Source organism: Scyliorhinus torazame, chromosome 12 (genome assembly GCF_047496885.1).
Source record: "Scyliorhinus torazame isolate Kashiwa2021f chromosome 12, sScyTor2.1, whole genome shotgun sequence".
In the NCBI taxonomy this organism is placed as follows: Eukaryota; Metazoa; Chordata; class Chondrichthyes; order Carcharhiniformes; family Scyliorhinidae; genus Scyliorhinus; species Scyliorhinus torazame.
In genome coordinates, this window is record NC_092718.1 from 34,256,266 (window position 1) to 34,275,646 (window position 19,381).

At 44.0% G+C, this 19,381-nt stretch overlaps 1 protein-coding gene across 3 annotated transcripts; it reads right to left on the reverse strand.

The window, feature by feature from the left end:
- Nucleotides 1-2,907: 2,907 nt before the first annotated feature.
- On the reverse strand, nt 2,908-19,373 carry LOC140387494 (cAMP-regulated phosphoprotein 19-like). Of its 3 annotated transcripts, XM_072470662.1 has the most exons (4): nt 19,243-19,303; nt 14,933-15,046; nt 8,771-8,893; nt 2,908-3,845 (listed from the first exon to the last, which is right to left on the reverse strand). In XM_072470662.1, exons 3-4 carry the CDS (start codon nt 8,888-8,890, stop codon nt 3,675-3,677), a joined length of 291 nt encoding a protein of 96 aa, XP_072326763.1. In that variant the 5' UTR covers nt 8,891-8,893; nt 14,933-15,046; nt 19,243-19,303; the 3' UTR covers nt 2,908-3,674. The 3 variants fall into 3 exon arrangements, with proteins under 3 accessions (XP_072326763.1, XP_072326762.1, XP_072326760.1); XM_072470661.1 differs by lacking the exon at nt 14,933-15,046 and having other exon boundaries at nt 19,243-19,373; XM_072470659.1 differs by lacking the exons at nt 14,933-15,046; nt 19,243-19,303 and adding an exon at nt 18,666-18,851.
- Nucleotides 19,374-19,381: the final 8 nt, after the last annotated feature.

Consider the following 19,381-nt stretch of genomic DNA (forward strand, 5'->3'; position numbering starts at 1 on the left):
CACCTACCTGACATTAAAATTGGATTACCCGTCACACATTTGTGGGCAGCATAAGGGGCTAGCACTCTGGCTTCACAGCGCCAGGGTCGATTCCCCGCTGGGTCACTGGCTGTGCGGAAACTGCACGTTCACCCAGTGTCTGCGTGGGTTTCCTCCCAGTCCAAAGACGTGCAGGTTAGGTCGATTGGCTATGCTAAATTGCCCTTAAGTGCCCAAAAAGGTGGAGTTATTGGGTTAGGGGGATAGGGTGGAAGTGATGGCTTAAGTGGGGTCGGTGTAGACTCGATGGGCCGAATGGCCGCCTTCTGCACTGTATGTTCTATTAATAACCTTTGTCACAAGTAGGCTTACATTAACACTGATGTGGAGATGCTGGCATTGGACTGGGGTGAGCACAGTAAGAAGTCTTACAACACCAGGTTCAATCCAACAGGTTTGTTTCGAATCACTAGCTTTCGGAGCACTGCTCCTTCCTCAGGTGAATGAAGAGGTAGGTTCTAGAAACATATATATATATATATAAAGTGAAAGATGCAAGCCGATACTTTGAATGGGAGTCTTTGCAGGTAATTAGGTCTTTACACATGCAGAGGGATAATCAGTTTAAAGAGGTGTGAATTGTCTCAAGCCAGGAGTTGGTAGGATTTTGCAAGCCCAGGCCAGATGGTTGGAGGGAAGAGACAAAGAGGGGGGTGCATGTAATGCGACATGAATCCAAGAACCTGGTTGAGGCCGCTCATGTGTGCGGAACGTGGCTATAAATTTCTGCTCGGCGATTCTGCGTTGACGCGTGACAACACGTTACATTCACCCCCCACCATCTGGCTTGCAAAATCCCACCAAGTGTCCTGGCGTGAGACTTTAACCTGTGATTATCCCTCTCTCTGGATCTGTAAAGACATAATTACCTGCAAAGGCTCGCATTCAAAGTATCGTCTTTCATTTTTGACTTTGTCTATATATCTCGGTTTCTGGAACCTACCTCTTTGTTCACCTGAGGAAGGAGCAGTGCTCCGAAAGCTAGTGATTCGAAACAAAGCTGTTGGGACTTTTACCTGGTGTTGTAAGTCTTCTTACTGTACATTAACACTGCAATGACGTTACTGTCAAATGCCACAATCCGGCACCTGTTCAGATACACAGAGGGAGAATTCAGAAAGACAAGTTACCTATCAGCACATCTTTCAGGACATGTGGGAGAAAACAGGAGCACCCGGAGGAAATCCACGCAGACACGGGGAGAATGTGCAGACTCCGCACAGACAGTGACCCAAGCCGGGAATCAAACCTGGGACCCTGGAGCTGTGAAGCAACAATGCTACCCACTGTGCTACACTAACGATAAGACATTAAAGATCTTTATAATTCGCCAAACGACAAGAGTAAATCCCAGATGGATTGTTCACAGTAGCTGCCATATCAACATGATAATCCATTGTATATCCATGGGACAGTCAGAATCCCATTTCTCGGTACGGGGGGGGGGGGGAAAGAGGAGAAGAGAGAGAGAGAGAACAGCCCGCAGGGTAGGTTGGACGTTCATGGAGGATTTCAATTTTGAGAAGTACTGATCTTAGAACACGTGCAGCCTATATAAAATTCAAGTCATATTTACAATTGACAGGAAAATATATTATACCTAGTATTTTAAGTTTGGAATTTTATTGCAATATACATAAAAAGTGAATGGCAGCATAGTGGCAATGCGGTTAACACTGCTGCCTCAGCAACAGGGACCTGGGTTCAATTCCAGCATCTGAGTGACTGTGGAGTTTGCATGTTTCCTCCGGGTGCTCCAATTTTGTCCCACGACCGAAAGATGTGCAGGTTAGGTAGATTGGCCACGCTAAATTGCTCCTTAGTGTCCAAAGATGTGCAGTTAGATGGGGTTGCAAGGATAGGGCGGGGGAGTGGGCCTAGATAGGGTGCTCTGTCAGAAGGTCGGTGCAGACTTGATAGGTCAAATGGCCTCCTTCTGCACTGCAGGGGTTCTATGGATACTCTCATCCTGCTATCAAATCAATTAATCTTACCACCTCTTTACATTAGGTCAGTGCAACCAACTTGACCAGCCAATAAAATGATGCCCATTTTGCCATTGGTAGTTTATAATTTGGAATAACTGATTCAATTATTATCGTAAACATGACCGCAATCTGGATTGATTGTAGATTTATCTAGGAATTTGCCAATTTAATACACATCAAATGAATGTGATTGGCAAATGCTAGCACAAGCCTGTAATCATGATATTCACATACACTTTGAGCACAGAAATTATCTGGGCACTCATGTGAATTATTGTAAATGATAACTTGGGAGAAAGCAAGGTTTCAATTGAGAGGTAACTCAAGTCTCACCATGACATCTGCATCTGATAGCAGCCATAATAGATTTTTCATAGAATTTACAGTGCAGAAGGTGGCCATTCGGCCCATCGAGTCTGCGCCAGCTCTTGGAAAAGGCACCCTACCTAAGCCCACACCTCCACCCTATCCCCGTAACTCCACCTACCCTTTTTGGGACACCAAGGGCAATTTAGCATGGTCAATGCACCAAACCTACACATCTTTGGATTGTGGGAGGAAACCAGAGCACACGGAGGAAACCCACAGACACGGGGAGAACGTACAGACTCCGCAGACAGTGACCCAAGCGGGAATCGAACCTGGGACCCTAGCGCTGTGAAGCAACAGTGGTAACCATTGTGCTACCGTGCCGCGTATGTGATAATGTGATAGCTGAACATTCCCAGCGATGATATTTGGAGGACTTGAGGCATACCACTGTTCTAAAGCACAGGAACTTCAACAGTGCAGAAATTTCAGTTGATTTACCAAACTCAAGATTTGCAACAATCAATTCATTACAAATAACCTCCCAGCGCTGGAGGCAGCCACGAGCACATATTGTCCAAAACTATTTTATTTACAAAAAATGGCACAAAGTGACTGCACAGTCTATGCTCATGCACATTTCAATTACCTTGGATATACAACAGCCCTAACCTACCAATCTTTAATCAATACCATTCAGAACTGCAAGAGGCACAGTACTTAATTGAAATACCTCCAGGAGGACTCTATCAGAGTGGACAAATATTGTCCAATTAACAGACGTTTAAATAGGTTTAAAGCTCGAAAGTTTCTCAAGATTAGCTGAGGAATGGGCAGCCAGCTATCCTGGTTTTCAAACATGCTATTTCCATTTTAGTGTTAACATCCACAGGGATTGTTAATTGCAATATTGAGATCAGCATTACATAAGAACATAGAAAAAGAACATGGAAAAAGAGAAACAATCAGAGACTTACCCAATTCAATCTAGACTTTAAACTAGCTTTACACTAATTTATGGGAAACTGGAAACCGTAAAAATACTCAATGGGACTGCTTCTAAATGAAGTTACTATATGTACATTTGTGCCTCAGTATTGTAATCGACTACTTCCTACTTTTAACATCAAGTCCTAGTCATCAGTGCATGGTTTATAGTTTATGAAATCTCAGGCTGGTCCTCAGTCTGTGTTTAAAGGACTTTCTTGCAGCAGCAGCTTGGCACTGTAGTTATCTAAGCTGTCAGTCATGATGTAATGGTACAAGGAAAAAAAGCTAAAACACAGGAATAAATAGCAGGAAAGAGGAATGACAAGAGTTTTATGCATTCTTCAGGTCTCAAACAGCCAGTTTGCTAGCAACAAGGGAAGGTTTTCTCTGAGGCAGGTCTTGTGGGGTGGGAATATGTTCCCCAGTCACTTGGTTCTTGTCCGCTCCACTGTTCGGCAGCTGTTTGTTCTTGATTTTAGCTTTAGCCATATTGTAATCTCCTGAATCAAAGTACTTTGGCTGCAACATATAAACAGAATCAGTTCAAACTGCGGCAATCATTCTATTTTCAAAACTTGTCATAGTTACTGTAAAACATTTAGCTTTTGATAGTCAATTTGGAAAGCCACACCAACAATTTCATTGTCAGATTATGCATCGCAAAACCTTTTTGCAATTGGTTTTCCAAATGCAAATTAAAACATTAATTCCTGTCACTGACTGGAAAGGTGGGAGGAGCGGTTGCTACACACGCTCAACCTGCACTGCGGCCACAAACTCATACACAACTGATCAATCCTAACGATTTTCCTTTGGTGGCAGGATCATCAATGGTTTGAGTGCACCTGCAGAACTATGAATCCCACTTCAGATTCTTGCTTTATTATTGGGGATAAACCCTGTTGCACAGACGTACTTAAATCTGCAATCACTATTTCCACTTTGTAGGTCTTTTAGTACAAGACGCAAAGGCTTTTTAGTGGCAACTCCCAGCTAGCTCAGTTAGCATTAGAGGCATGGTCTCAAATCCTACATTGCATAGGATTTATTATCAGAAGTCTTCTTTGACAGCATCTGGCAAATGGTCCTATTAAGACCTACAGGCGGCACGGTGGCGCTGTGGTTAGCACTGCTGCCTATGGCACTGAGGACCCGGGTTCGATCCTGGCCCCAGGTCACTGTCCGTGTGGAGTTTGCACACTCTCCAAGTGGTTTGTGTGGGTCTCATCCCCACAACCCAAAGATGTGCAGGGTAGGCGGATTGGCCACGCTAAATTGGCAAGAAATAATTGGATACTCAAAATTTAAAATACAAAGAAAGCAATATCCTGATGCATTGCTAATGGAGAGTACAATAGGACAATCCTAACAATCGTTAAAAAAATAATTTTAATTCATCCCCTAATACAAGGTTTCAGTTTGCATTTCAAAGAATAATTTAAGATAGCTGCCCGATTGCAACTGATAAAATCACAGACGGATTCACTCTGACTGGCACTGTATTTGCACATGTGCAGGTTGTGCTCTCCCTAGTGTTGAGGCACAAATAAATTGCAGCCCAATAAAATACTGCACATACATGAAAATAGAGTAGAGGCAGGTGAGATAAAAAACAAAAAACATGTTTTACAAATCCTTTTGTGCACTGAAACTACATCCCAGTTACTTCTGAAGGCAAGGAAAGTAAGGAACTAGACTTCTTGTACTAGAAATAATTTAATTGCTTGTGTGAAGATTAGCACCAAAATATGAATTTAAAAAGCAAAGTGATTTAAACAGAATCCCTCTGGATTAAGTTGAGGAATAGCAAAGTATCAGTCACATCACAGATGGTGCATTATCAAAACATATGGGGAGGGCAAAAGTTTTGACAAATTCGTTGTACTGATATATTACCCAAACTGGGACAGGAAAGTATTTGGTTGTGAATGGGGTTTTGCATGAGTGCATTGTTTGATCACCCTCTTCCCGAGTCACAATATTATTACAGTAAGGAAAGCAACATTCATATACTCAGAATCCCTACAATGCAGAAGGAAGCCATTCAGCCCATCAAGTCTGGGAGATCCCGCCAAAGGAGCATCCCACCCAGAACCCTGCCTTTAAATTTTGTTTTTAATTTTTAAAAAATTATCTTTACTGTCACAAGTAGGCTTACATTAACACTGCAATGAAGTTACTGTGAAAAGCCCCTAGTCGCCACATTCTGGCACCTGATCGGGTACACAGAGGTAGAATTCAGAATGGGGTTATCCCTATAACCCCACCTAACCTTTTATTTTGGACACGAAGGGGAAAGTTAGCTTGGCCAATCCACCTAACCTGCACATCTTTGGACTGTGTGAGGAAACCCACGCAGACATGTACAAACTCCAGTCACAGTCACCAAGGTCGGAATTGAACCCGGGTCCCTGGGGCTGTGAAGCAGCAGGGCTAACCACTGCGCAGCAACATTTGCTGCTCTGGACCTGGATAATGAATCGCAGCAAATGGGGAAGCACTTGGGAGAGAATTAATCACACAATTAGGCCACTAGAAGGAAACGTTTGAGGGCAAAACAACATACTGGGGACAAAGAAAAATATAAAGCGATCTTGCCCACGTTAAAATGGAGGGAAACACAGAAAGAAAGAGATCAGCAGGGCAACATTTATATTGGAGATGGAAGGGTACAAATCAAGTGCATGCACTAAGAAAGAGCATGTAGTAAGGTGGTTGTCCATGGATGGAAGGAGAAACTAAAACAACATCTAAAAACAAGTTAAAGCATTGGTTATAGGGCACATAAAAATGATAGCCAAATATTAAAGTTCTAAAAAGCAGCTATGGGGAAAAAAAAAAAAAAAAAAAAAAAAAAATCAGTGAAATAAGAATCCAAATTAAAAAAACTATTTGGACAGACTAGCACCGAGAACGCAGTCAAAAATCAGGTAACAAAGGTGAAGGGAGGCAAGCTTTGATGTTAAATGAGGAAACTATAAAATACTTCCTCGCTCAGTTTTCAGGAAATGGAGGTAGAGCAGTTCGTGCAGGTTATGCAAAGACAAAAAAATATTAGGTGTCAAAATACAAACAGAAGAAAACCAATTTGCACCCAAGGAAACAAGAAACAGTTTTGCAAAATTCTTTAGAAAGAAAAATAGCCCCAGAGAATTCAAGGGTAGCAAATGTAACATCCCAATTCAGAAAATAATGGTGATAATTATAAGCCAGATAAATCTTGATTCCGTTGGAAAAGTAGAGCAAAATAAGATTAAGTTACTGAGTACATTGCTAATTAGGTCATTCTGCAGCTGAGCATCCAATGAGAGAAATGAAAAATATGCAAGTGTGGATTCATTATGTGATCAGAAAAGAGGGTCCCAATCTTTCCTCCCCAACTAGGAGAACTACAAGAGGTTGCAGACATCTTCAAGGTGAGTGAAGACAAGGTGACGAGCAATATACTGTTTCCAGAGGGCAGAGATAAATGGTGAATGAGAATGCAAGTTAACAACAAAATATATTTAAGTGATTAAAATATGGACCACAGCAAGAGTCCGTAAACCCTATTAGCAGAATTAGTCAATTGCTTGGAAATAGGTGGAAGACCATATTTTTCCTGCTTCAGACATTTAACAGAATTTTCCCCAGACAAAATGTCAGAACCAAGGCCATTGCCTCATTGAGATGAACCATTTTAGTAGTCTGCAAAAACCAGATAAATTGCCGGAATTAGTCTTTTTAAAAAGATTGTTTGAACACAATGACCTTCCAGTAAATAAGTGAGCAATTTTGCTGAAACGTCACTCAATGCCAGTTGACAGCAGACTAAGCAGAATTCTAGTAGCTCAAAAGAATCCATAGCCTTCAGCCTTGAATTCGGGCATCCTCAGCGACTGAAGGTTGTGTTACAAGTGAGTCAAACCAACATCAGTAGAATTCAATCCCAGCTGAAGCACTCTACAGTTATACTGCTGGATTTTGCACTCTTTCAGAGAATCTCACTGTACCTGGTGTTTTGCTGCCCTTAACGCTGAAGGTCAGTGTCCTGATGAGAGCAGAGTGCAAGATGAAAAGCTTGAATAGCATGTCTCTTTATATTAATAGAGAAGTTCAGTACTTCCAAGCAACTATTATACAATTGCTTGGGCAGGCCAACACAGCGCTGCAACATTTAACGTGTCTTTGCAACGTGTTGATATTATACCCAAGATGAAGAGTCATTAAATATGTTTTTTTTTTAAACCTGTAGGAAGCAAAGAACTGCAGAATTTAGAAAGTAAAAAAAAAACAGGTAAGGTCGCACCACTATTGAAAGGCTAACATAAACAAGAATGCAGCATCAGGGCTAAGCAGATTTCCTTGTGAAAAGCACTGCAAAACCCAGAGCGATTTCTCTTTAGAAGAATGACACGAGATTCAAGTTCTCAATAATCTTAGTTTAGCAGATTTTCACCGAGATAATTCTTTTGTATTCATTCATGGAATGTGGGCATCACTGGCTACACCAAGGGGCAGCACGGTGGCACAGTGGTTAGCACTGGGACTACGGCGCTGAGGACCCGGGTTCGAATCCCGGCCCTGGGTCACTGTCCGTGTGGAGTTTGCACATTCTCCCCGTGTCTGCATGGGTTTTACCCCCACAACCCAAAGATGTGCAGGATAGGTGAATTGGCCATGCTAAATTGTCCCTTAATTGGAAAAAAAATAATAACTGGGCGCTCCAAAATTAAAAAAAAAATCCACTGGCTACACCAGCATTTATTGCCCATTCCTAATTGCCCTAGGATTGAGTGGCTTGCCACTTCAAGTCAACCATAGTGCGGTGGATCGGGACTGTCTGTATAGGGCGGGAAGCGGGGCTGACTGGTGTGTGAGCTATGAAACACCATCAGCACGGTTATAACTGTAATAAAGGCCTTGTTCATAACTCTAACAGTCTTCGCCTAGTCTCTCATGAGCATGAGGGTGAAGTACACTACAGCTGAATAGCTGTACCGTTTTCCCTTCGACAGCTAGACCACTCAAGGAAGGCAGGTTCCCTTCCCTGAAGGCCATTCATGAACCAGATGGTTTTTTAAAATAACAATCTTTTCATTGTCATCATTAGTCTTTTAATTCCAGATTTTTATTGAATTCGAACCGGGGTCCCCAGAGCATTACCGAGTTTCTGGATTACTAATCCAATACAATACTACCTCTCTAAACTGTTTAGTATATTGCCAACTATGTATAGCGAACTAACTTAAATAACCATATGACATTTAAAGACATTTGATGCTATAAAAAATGTTATAATGGGTATACATGCAGCAGTATAACATATAAAAATATACACAACTAAATATATTATGTATTCAACATACATATATATAATTCAGATCCAAATCTAAAAAGTACCCACAAGGTTCACACATTACTTCTGACACAAGGTTCACAAATTACTTCTGACAAATACGTACATCCTTCTGTAGGCGTTTCCTCAAAAACTCTGACCCACCAGGCTTCTGTCCCAACTTTGGATACTTCAACTTGAGTTTTGCTTCCTCAGCCTTTTCAGGATTGATTACCGTGTCATCCATTTCCTGAGAAGCAAACAGAAATAGGAAACTTGTGGACAATATTTAGTTCAATCACTTTTTGTTGATCATAACTCTTACTGTAACTTACTGAAATCGCTGTCTCTTTCAACATAAACTTTCAGTATGTTGCATCACCATTTATGTGTTGCACACAATCAGCAATTAAAACTTATATTTTCGTGATCTGAGAATGATTCCCGTTAACAAAATACTCTCCGATGGAGAAAACACAAAAATAACGACAATCCTGAGGTCAAGATGTTCAGCTCCAAACTAAGCGAATTAAAATATCGGATGACTCAAACTCTGGACTTAGTTTTGCTTCGGAGCGAGAAAGAAAGTACAAGTATAACATTTTCCAGTTTTCCTCGTCTTCCCTGACTGACCACCTGATTCTACATTCATTACCAAGACATCAGGTTTTAGACAGATCACTATATAAGTTCATATTGTACTTCTTCATGGAACCCATCAGGAAAGGGACAGATTAGATCAGTTGATGAGGCAGTCCATGTCCAAATACAGCAAGAGGTGGACAATATTTGGCTTGGGCTAACAAATGGCAAGTAACATTTGCGCCACACAAGTGCCAGGCAATGACCACCTCCTACAAGACATGCTCTAACCATCGCACCTCGACATTCAATGACATTACCATCGCTGAATCCCCACTATCATAGCACAGTGGGTAACAGTGTACCTTCACAGCTCCAGAGTCGCAGGTTCAATTCAAGGCTTGGGTCACGGTCTGTGCGGAGTCTGCACTTTCTCCCTATGTCTGCATGGGTTTCCTCCGGGTGCTCCAGTTTCCTCCCACAAGTCCCGAAAGATGTGTTGTTAGGTCATTTGGACATTCTGAATTCTCCCTCAGAACCCGAACAAGTGCCGGAATGTGGCGACTAGGGGCTTTTCACAGTAACATCATTGCAGTGTTAATGTACTTGGGACAATAATGATTATTACTATTTATCAACATCGTGGGGGTTACCATTGAACAGACACTGGACTAGCCATATTAATGCTGTAGCTACCAGAGCAGGTCAAAGGCTAGAAATTCTACGGCGAGGCCCCCTCCCAAAGCTTGTCCACCATCTGCAAGGCACAAGTCAGGAGTGTAATGAGGATACTCTCCACTTGCCTGGAAGTGTGCAGCTCCAATAACACTCAAGAAGCTTGATACCATCCAGGACAAAGCAGCCCCCTGGATTGCTGCCTCCTCCACAAGCATTCAATCCCTCCATGACCGATGAACAGTGGCAGCCATGTTACCATCTGCAAGATACACTGCAGGAACTCGCCAAGTTATCTTAGATAGCACCTTCTAAACCCACGACCACTACCACCTAGAAGGATAAGAGCAGCAGATACCTGGGATCTCTACCACCTGGAGGTTCGCTTCCAAGTCACTCACCACTCTGACTTGGATATATTTCACTGTTCCTTCACTGTCACTGGGTCAAAATCCTAAAACTTCCTCCCCAAATAGCACTGTGCGTATACCTACACCTCAGGGACTGCAGCGGTTCAAGAAGGCAACTCACCACCCCTTCCGAAGCTAGCATGTGCCAACGAAATGGGGTTCAAGCAGAGAGGTTTGGGTTCAAGCAGAGAGGTAGACCAGAGGCCTGCCTCCTCTTTGCCCTGCCCCATAGTAAAATCACAGGATCGTGACAGCACAAGAGGCCATTCAGCCCTTCTTGCCTGCGCTGGCTCTCCCCACAGTCCTGCACATTCTTTCTTTTCAGATAATAGTCTACATCCCTTTTGAATGCTCCAATTGAACCTGAACACTCTTGGCTAGTGCATTCTAGAATTTAAACACTTGCTAGATGAAAAAGTTTTTGCATATTGTTTTTTTTTGCCAATCACTTTAAATCACACGACATAAGGTTGCAGTTTTGTGACCCAGGAATTAAGGGGAGAGAAGAGGACCATCAAGAAATTGGTCTCGTCTTCCTGCACCTTAGTTGCAGGAAATCCTTGGTCAATACTGCATGTTGCCCACAAAACTGGGCCAGTTTGCAGATGGATGGGAAGACAGACTTAAGAATGCCCACATCTAAAGTGGCAGCAGCTGTATTGTAAAACTAGTTTAAAATTTCACTTTTAAAACTCAGAGGTGGCAGTACATCCAGCAACAATTGAGGGGTGTAAATCATTTAAATGTTTCCAAATTAACTTTAAGATGTTTACAGAAGTATAGAAAAATATGCTATGATGTTCCACCGATCTAAAGTTATAGCTTAATTCAAATAACTAAATTGTGAGGGAATAGGGTCAATGGTTGAAACACAATTGAAAATTTAAATGGGTGCCCAGCTTGAAATAGATTATATTTAGGAAAGCGGGAGGCCCAATTATCAAATTTTAATTAATAAGGTACAATGTAAATCTGGCTACGAAGATTAGGGGTTAAAGGTATTTACTCTTGTCCACATGGCAGCACATGTGGTTAGCACTGCCGCCTCGCGGCGCCGAGGTCTCAGGTTCGAGGCAGCACGGTGGCGCAGTGGTTAGCACTGCCGCTTAACGGCACCAAGGTCCCAGGTTGAGGCAGCATGCTGGCACAGTGGTTAGCACTGCCGCCTCATGCGCCGAGGTCCCAGGTTCGATCCCGGCTCTGGGTCACTGTCCGTATGGAGTTTGCACATTCTCCCCATGTTTGCGTGGGTTTCACCCCCACAACCAAAGATGTGCAGGATAGGTGGATTGGCCACGCTAAATTGCCCCTTAATTGGAAAAAAAAATGAATTGGGCACTCAATTTATTAAGAAAAAGGTATTTACTCATTTTGGCAGAAGGTAGGAAACAGTGTTCGACAGGGACTGATGCTGAGCCAACTCTACCAGTTACATAAATGTACTTCTGATTTGAGGCTAAACCAATATCACAGGTGACATAAAATTTTGGGGGTGTTGTAACTAATACAGGGATGGACAATGAAATAGAAAGCAAAAACCGTGAAATGATAAAATTCATAGTGAGGTCATACTTTGGTTGGGGAATACAGAGGCTATCTTCGTCTGGAAAAATGTAATTTATTTTTGGAGACAATAACGCAAGTCAAATTAATATGGTTTTTAAATGAAAATCAACACTGATTTGTTGAAGGTAAATTGTGTTTGACTAATTCGTAGTTCTTTAATGAAATTAGAAGGGGGTTGATGAGGATAGTGTGGTTTGTGTCTATGAAGCTCAAAAGTCAATTAATGAAGTATGGCAGTATAGTGGTTATGTTACGGACTAGTAATCCAGAGGCCTGAACTAACGAGTTCTAATTCCACTACGGCAAATTTAAATTCAGTTAAAAATCTGGAATAAAAAGCAAGCAGAAGTCATCACGACTATATTGTTCAATTCTGGTCGCCACACTACCAGAAGGATGTGGCGGCTTTAGAGAGGGTGCAGAAGAGATTTACCAGAATGTTGCCTGGTATGGAGGGCATTAGCTATGAGGAGCGGTTGAATAAACTCGGTTTGTTCTCACTGGAACGAAGGAGGTTGAGGGGAGACCTGATAGAGGTATACAAAATTATGAGGGGCATAGACAGAGTGGATAGTCAGAGGCTTTTCCCCAGGGTAGAGGGGGCATAGGTTTAAGGTGAGAGGGGCAAGGTTTAGAGTAGATGTACGAGGCAAGTTTTTTACGCAGAGGGTAGTGGGTGCCTGGAACTCGCTACCGGAGGAGGTGGTGGAAGCAGGGACCGTAGTGACATTTAAGGGGCATCTTGACAAATACATGAATAGGATGGGAATAGAAGGATACGGACCCAGGAAGTGTAGAAGATTGTAGTTTAGTCGGGCGGCATGGTCGGCACGGGCTTGGAGGGCCGAAGGGCCTGTTCCTGTGCTGTACATTTCTTTGTTCTTTGTTGACCCCTGGTTCACTGACGTACTCGAGGGTTGGAAATTGCCACCCGCGCCCAGACTAGCCTGTATTGTGACTTCAGACCCACACATGGTTGACTCTTAACTGCTGTCTGAAATGGAACCAAAACCGCTCCATTCTTCACATCATAACTGTAAATGTGAAAGTAGACAGCTCAGCGGCAGTTTTAGGGGCACTAAATGCTGCCTTGCCAGCGAGCCTACCTCTCTTGAAAGAAAAAAGATACTTGATATTTAAACCCAAGAGACAAAGATGCAGTGGCTAAAGGACAGAAAGCAAAGAGCAACAGTTTTCAAGAATGGAAAAGTGTGCAGCAGTGTCCTCAGGGATCCATGTTGCGATGAAGTTTATAGATAAAATTTGGAACTGTAGTAAACAATAAATCAAGATATAATGACTTCAGAAAGGCATAGAATTTAATACCCACCCGCAGTGAGTTTAATGGAGAGGGGGCAATTAATCAGACAGGAGGGTGGCAGATGGGTCTCTGCCACAGTCCTACTACTACCCTATTAAGTCTCTGGTAAGAAGGTCTGCAGTCAGCCTTCCCTCCCTGCCACCAATTGAGTCCATATTTCTGCAATTATTTCCCACTTAAGAGCCTCATTGTGCCAGACAAGGAACCCAAAAATAATCATGTCAAGGTTGCTTGTGGGCCCCCAGGAAGGATCGCTCATTCAAAAACAATCAGTGCGTGATCTAAGGATCATGTTGCATGTTGGGAAGCTAATCCCCATCCTTGCTGCCAAACCCCTACTTGGAATCCAGCCCTCTCCCGCCGCCATCACTCACCTGTGCCTGGATCTATAAGTAGTTCAGGGAAAGGTTGCCCAGTTTTTAAAAATATAAATTTAGAGTACCCAATTTATTTTTTCCAATTAAGGGGCAATTTAGCATGGCCAATCCACCTAGCCCGCACATCTTTGGGATAGGGGGGGGGTGAAACCCACTCAGACATGGGGAGAACATACAAACTCCACACGGACAGTGACCCAGAGCCGGGATCGAACCTGGGACCTCGGCGCCATGAGGCAGGAGGGCTAACTACAGCACCACCGTGCTGCCCTGAAAGGTTGCCCAGTTACGTGCTTTACTGGTTAGTATGGGCCTTCCGGAAAAGGAGCCATGCAGAGATCTTCAGGCGAGACCCCCCCCCCCCCTCCCCCCCTGACTGCTGTCATTAAATAAGGTACAGTAAAAAGTCTTATAACACCAGGTTATAAGTCCAACAGGTTTGTTTCGAATCATTAGTTTACGGAGCACAGCTCCTTCCTTAGGTGAATGATTCAAAACAAACCTGTTGGGACTTTAACCTGGTGTTGTAAGACTTCTTACTGTGCTCACCCCAGTCAAACGCTGGCATCTCCACACCATTAAATAAGGCAGTCACCATAGTCCCAGATGACCATGTGCTGCTTTCCCCTTGGAGAGGGTGAGCTGACTGGTGGTGATTTAACCTGAGGATCACCACACCTCAGGCAAGAGGCAAGGTTGAGAAGGTGGGAACTTCATGAATAACCTCAGCCGGTATGGGAATTCTGTTGGCCTTGCTCTGCATCACAAACCAACTGTCTAGCTAAGTGAGCTAAACTGCCATTAAATACTACCCAAGCAGACTGATGAGCTGGGCATATAACTGGCAGATCAAGTACAAAGTGACTAATTTTGGTGGAAGAATGAGGAGGCAACATAATTTATGGTACAATTTTAAAGAGGGTGCAGAAACAAAAGCACTGGACAAAAATTCAGAAGCCTCTTAAAAAGATAGTGTCCAAAACAAGGAAATTACTCTAAACTTTTACAAAGCACTGGTTAGATTCCAGCTGGAATACTGCATTTTATTCTGCACATCATGCTTTACGAAGGATGGTCAAAACATTGAAGGTGATTTACTCGAATGTTATCAGGAATGAAAGACTTTCGCGACTTAGTGACATTGGAGTTGCACTCCTTATAACATAGATGTGTCCATCATGTGCATTTCCATGAGTACAATAAGATACTGTTTCCAGAGGCAGGAGAGTCAGAGGACACAGATATAAAGGAATTTGTCAAAGGAATCAGAGGCAATAAGAGTCTAAATTAGAACTGTCCCTTTTCAAAATAAATTCTTGACATGGGCAACACCAGCAGGGCCAGTATTTATTGCTCACCCTAATTGTCTTCAAGACGGTGGAGGTCAGCTTGCTTCAACTGATGAAAGTCCAGGAGGTGACTTGTGGTTACATAGGGAGTTCCAGGATTTTGACCCAACAACAATGGAGGAACTGCAAATCCGACACAAGTGAGGATGGTGTGACACAGAGGCAATGGCATTCTCAAAAACATGCTCCTTTCACATTCTAGGGAGTGGAGCTCATGGTTTTGAGATGCTGCTGAAGAAACATTTTCTGCACTGCATCTTATAAATAGTACAACAGTACAAAGCTGCAACACTGGCATTGACTGAGCAATATGGAAAACTGCTCTGGTATGTCCGGTCCATTAAAAGCATGACCAATCAAACCCAGACAATACCGCCCCGTCAGTCCACTCTTGTTCTTCAGCAAGTATGGAATGGGTCATCGACAGCGCTATCAAGCAACACGTATTTGGAAACAACCTGCTCACGGACACTCAGTTTGGATTCAACCAGGCCATTCAGCTCCTGACCTCATTACAGTCCTAGCCCAAACATGGGCAAAAGAGAGGATCCCCAGAGGTGAGGCGAGAGCGACTGCCATGAATCAGGGACAGGGAGAAACTCTCCAGTGGTTGGAGTCATACCTGGTACAAAGGAAGATGGTCGTGGTTGTTGGGAGGTCAATTATCTTAGTCCCAGGCAACCACTGCAGGAATTCCTAAGAGAATCTTAGACCCAACCATCTTTAGCTGCTTCATCAATGACCTTCCCTCCATCAATCGGAAGTGGGGTTATTCGCTGGTAATGACACAATGTTTAACACCATTCACGGCTCTTTAGATACTAAAGTTGTCCGTGCCCATATGCAGCAAGAACTGTACCACATTCAGGGTTGGGCTGATGAACAGCAAGTAACATTCATGTGCCAGGCAATGACCATCCCCAATGGGAGAATCTAGACACATCCGATGACATTCAATGGCATTATCATTGCTGAACCTCACTTTCAACAGCTTGGGGGGTATCATTGACCAGAAACTGAACAGGACTAGCCATAGAAATACTCTGGCTACAAGAGCAGGTCTGAGGCCAGGAATCTTGCAACATGTGATGGAATACTTTCCTCTTGCCTGGATGAGTGCAGCTCCATCAACACAAGAAGCTTGTCACCATCCAGACAAAGCAGCCTGCTTGATTGGTACAACAACCACCACCTCCACTCTCTGCACCACCAATACACACGCAGCAACTCACCAAGGCTCCTTCGACAACACCATCCAAAACCGTGACTTCTACCACCTAGAAGGGCAAGTGCAGCAAATGCATGGGAGCTCCTCTGCCTGAAGTTCCCCTCCAAGCCACACACCACCTGACTTGGAAATATATCACTGTTCCTGGGTCAAAATCCTGGAACTCCCTCCCCATTGTGGGTGAATCTACAACACATGGACTGCAGTGGTTCAACCCACCTTCTCAAGTCAACGAGGAGTGAGAAATAAAAATGTTGGCCTAGCCAGGGATGCCTATGTCCCATGAATTAATATAAAAATATACTGCAGGCAACGTTCATTGATGGGGTTGTTTTGTCCTATATAGTGTCAAACTTCAGATTCTGGAGCTAGTCATCCAAGCAAGAAGAGTATCTGAAAGACTGACTTATGTCTTGAAAGTGGTAGAAACGCTTTGAAGTCAGGGTGAACTGCATCATTTAAATAGTAACTTTTATAAGGCCATGAAGAGTCTACACTGAGTTTTGTAGAAAGGAAAACTTACTTTATTTTACAACCACTATTATACATAGCTCTCTACTGGGTCTCTCCCTTAGTCGGTTACTGGCCGACTATTTACACATAGCCAGATATTGTTAGGGATCCCCCGCCACTTATCGGGGGAGGTCGTATTCTGCAAGGTCCACGGGGTAGTTTTGCAGGCCGGTACCTCACTTGGCTAGACAGCTGGTTCGTGATGCAGTGAGGCCAGTAGCGCGGGTTCAATTCCCATACTGGTTGAGGTTATTCATGAACTTCTCAAACTTTCCCCTCACCTGAGGTGTGATATTCCCCAGGTTAAGTCACCACCAGTCAGCTCACCCCCTCAAAGGGGAAAGCAGCTATTGTAATTACCAGATTGACGCAACTGGCGACACACGCACTAATCTGGCAGATCACATCCAAAAGGAGATAGATAATCTTAAACAGTCTCCTCCTCCACTTTATGGAGCTGGGCTACTGGGTGGCTGCGTTCTTTGGGATCCACATTAGTTCAAGGTTTGATCTTATTCTTTATCATTTCTGTATTGTAAGTGTTTATGTGAACAAATAACCGAAGCCCCTGCTAAGATTATGCCCCTACAAAGCTCTCGCTGTCCCTTTCTACACCACAAACACGCTTCCTATTTTTAAAATGCAGGTTTATTAAGGCTCACCCATCACAAGTGTTGAAGGCTGTCTCTAACATATGGAGACCATTAAAGGCACTTAAGAGATGTGTACCTGCACTGCATTTAGCCAGTTTGCTTAATTAAATGATTCATTCTCTCTGATATTGTTCAAAGAATGAAGGGGGGGGGGGGGGGGGGGGGGGGGAAAGAGAGAGAGAACTGTACAGGGCGAAGTAAGCTAATCAACAACTAAAACTAAGCTAATCAACTACGAGTTTGTCATACACCCAAAATGCAGTCAAACATGCACGTGCTGATATAAATAAACTTGTACATTAGCAGCTGCAGGTTTGTTTCTCTGAAAATGTAACAACTACATACCTCAATAAAGGATTTCTATAAACTACCAACGGACTCTGAATATATTTGAAAAAGATATATTTTAACAGAAGCCTATGGTCATCTGGGACAATGGCTTTACTAAATCTAATCATTCCCACCCCATAAGACCCATGTGGGTTCTAACAATAACCCACCCACAACCTCAGGATGGTAATGCCACTGAATGGCAAGAGTAGTAGTCGTGCTGTCTAGTTTGAGATGGTCAGCACAAATATTACTTGCTACTTATCAGTCCAAGCCTAAATGAGATGAAATGAAAATCACTTGTCACAAGTAGGCTTCAAATTAAGTTACTGTGAAAAGCCCCTAGTCGCCACATTCCGGCACCTGTTCAGGGAGGCTGGTACAGGAATTGAACCGTGCCGCTGGCCTGCCTTGGTCTGCTTTAAAAGCCAGTGATTTAGCCCAGTGTGCTAAACCAGCCCCTAAATGTGATGCACATCTTGCTTGATTGACTGCTTCATTCTCTGCGGAATTGCAAATAGTGCTGCAATTATCAGCCGACAGTCCCATCTCGGACCTTAGAAGGGAGAATCACTGATGAAACAGCTGAAGGTAACTGCACCTGCAACACTGTCCCTAAATGTCATGCAATACAATCCTGCAATGACTGGCCTACAACCATCCACCTTTGCACCTGGTATGACACCAGCCACTGAGGGCAATGCCCCCTTATGATCATCAACTTCAGTTTTGCTAGGACCCCCTGGTGTCACACAGAGTCATGTCACCACTTCAGCTCATCACATTTGGCCCATAAATGTATTGGGATCTGGAGCAGAAAAACTCTGGCAGAACCAAAACAAAAATCACTGCTGATCGGATTATTTGGGGGGGGGGGGGGATAGCCACCACTAGATAGCATTGTCTGACGACTCCTTCTAGCATCTTTGGGAGGAGTAGGCCCATGGGGCAGTAACTAGTTGAATTTGACCCGTTCCTTTACAAGTGACCTAAAAATACATAATAGATATTGAATTACCAGCATGGGAGATGGCAATAAAAGGAATCCACATACTGCTTCGTGCAGTAAAGAGGCACCTTGTATAGGACACAGATGCCTGGCTGGGCACATTGCAAATGGTCTCGATGGAAGCAGCAAAATCAGGGCCCAGACAGAGAAGAGCAAACCCAAAAATCCGACGCACATGCAAAGCCTGCATGCATGTCAATGCCTGCAGCCGGGGATGGGATCTCGCGTGTCGCAGAGAGATGGCCCCGCAGCAGCACTGGAGCAGGATCAGATAGTCCAGTGGCCCCACTCGTGGCCAGTGGTCAGCACTGGGAGCAAGGGTGGGAGGTGCTGACTTGGACTATCCACTCTGGGGTAGAGCCTGCCTCAGCATCGGCCCAGAGTGGGAGACATTACAAACCTAACCTCCCCTCCCCCGGTGCTGCAGCGTCGAGCAGCCGGATGGCAAGCCCTCCTCGCCCGGGAGTCTGACTCCAATATCAGGCGTACAGCTGCCCTTCGAGTCGGCCTGAGGGCCTTGCCGGAGCGCCGCTCCAAGTCGGGCCCTCCATTTTATCTGCCTCCCTCTCCCCCTCCGGCCTCCTACCTGCCGCTCTTCAGCCGAAGCTTCCTGGGACCGCCTCACCGCCTCGCTTCTCGATGACATCGCCGCTAGCCTCAGTAACCAGGTCTGAGCGCGACCGTATCACTCCGCAACTGCTGTGTCCCGCATGCGCACACCGTCA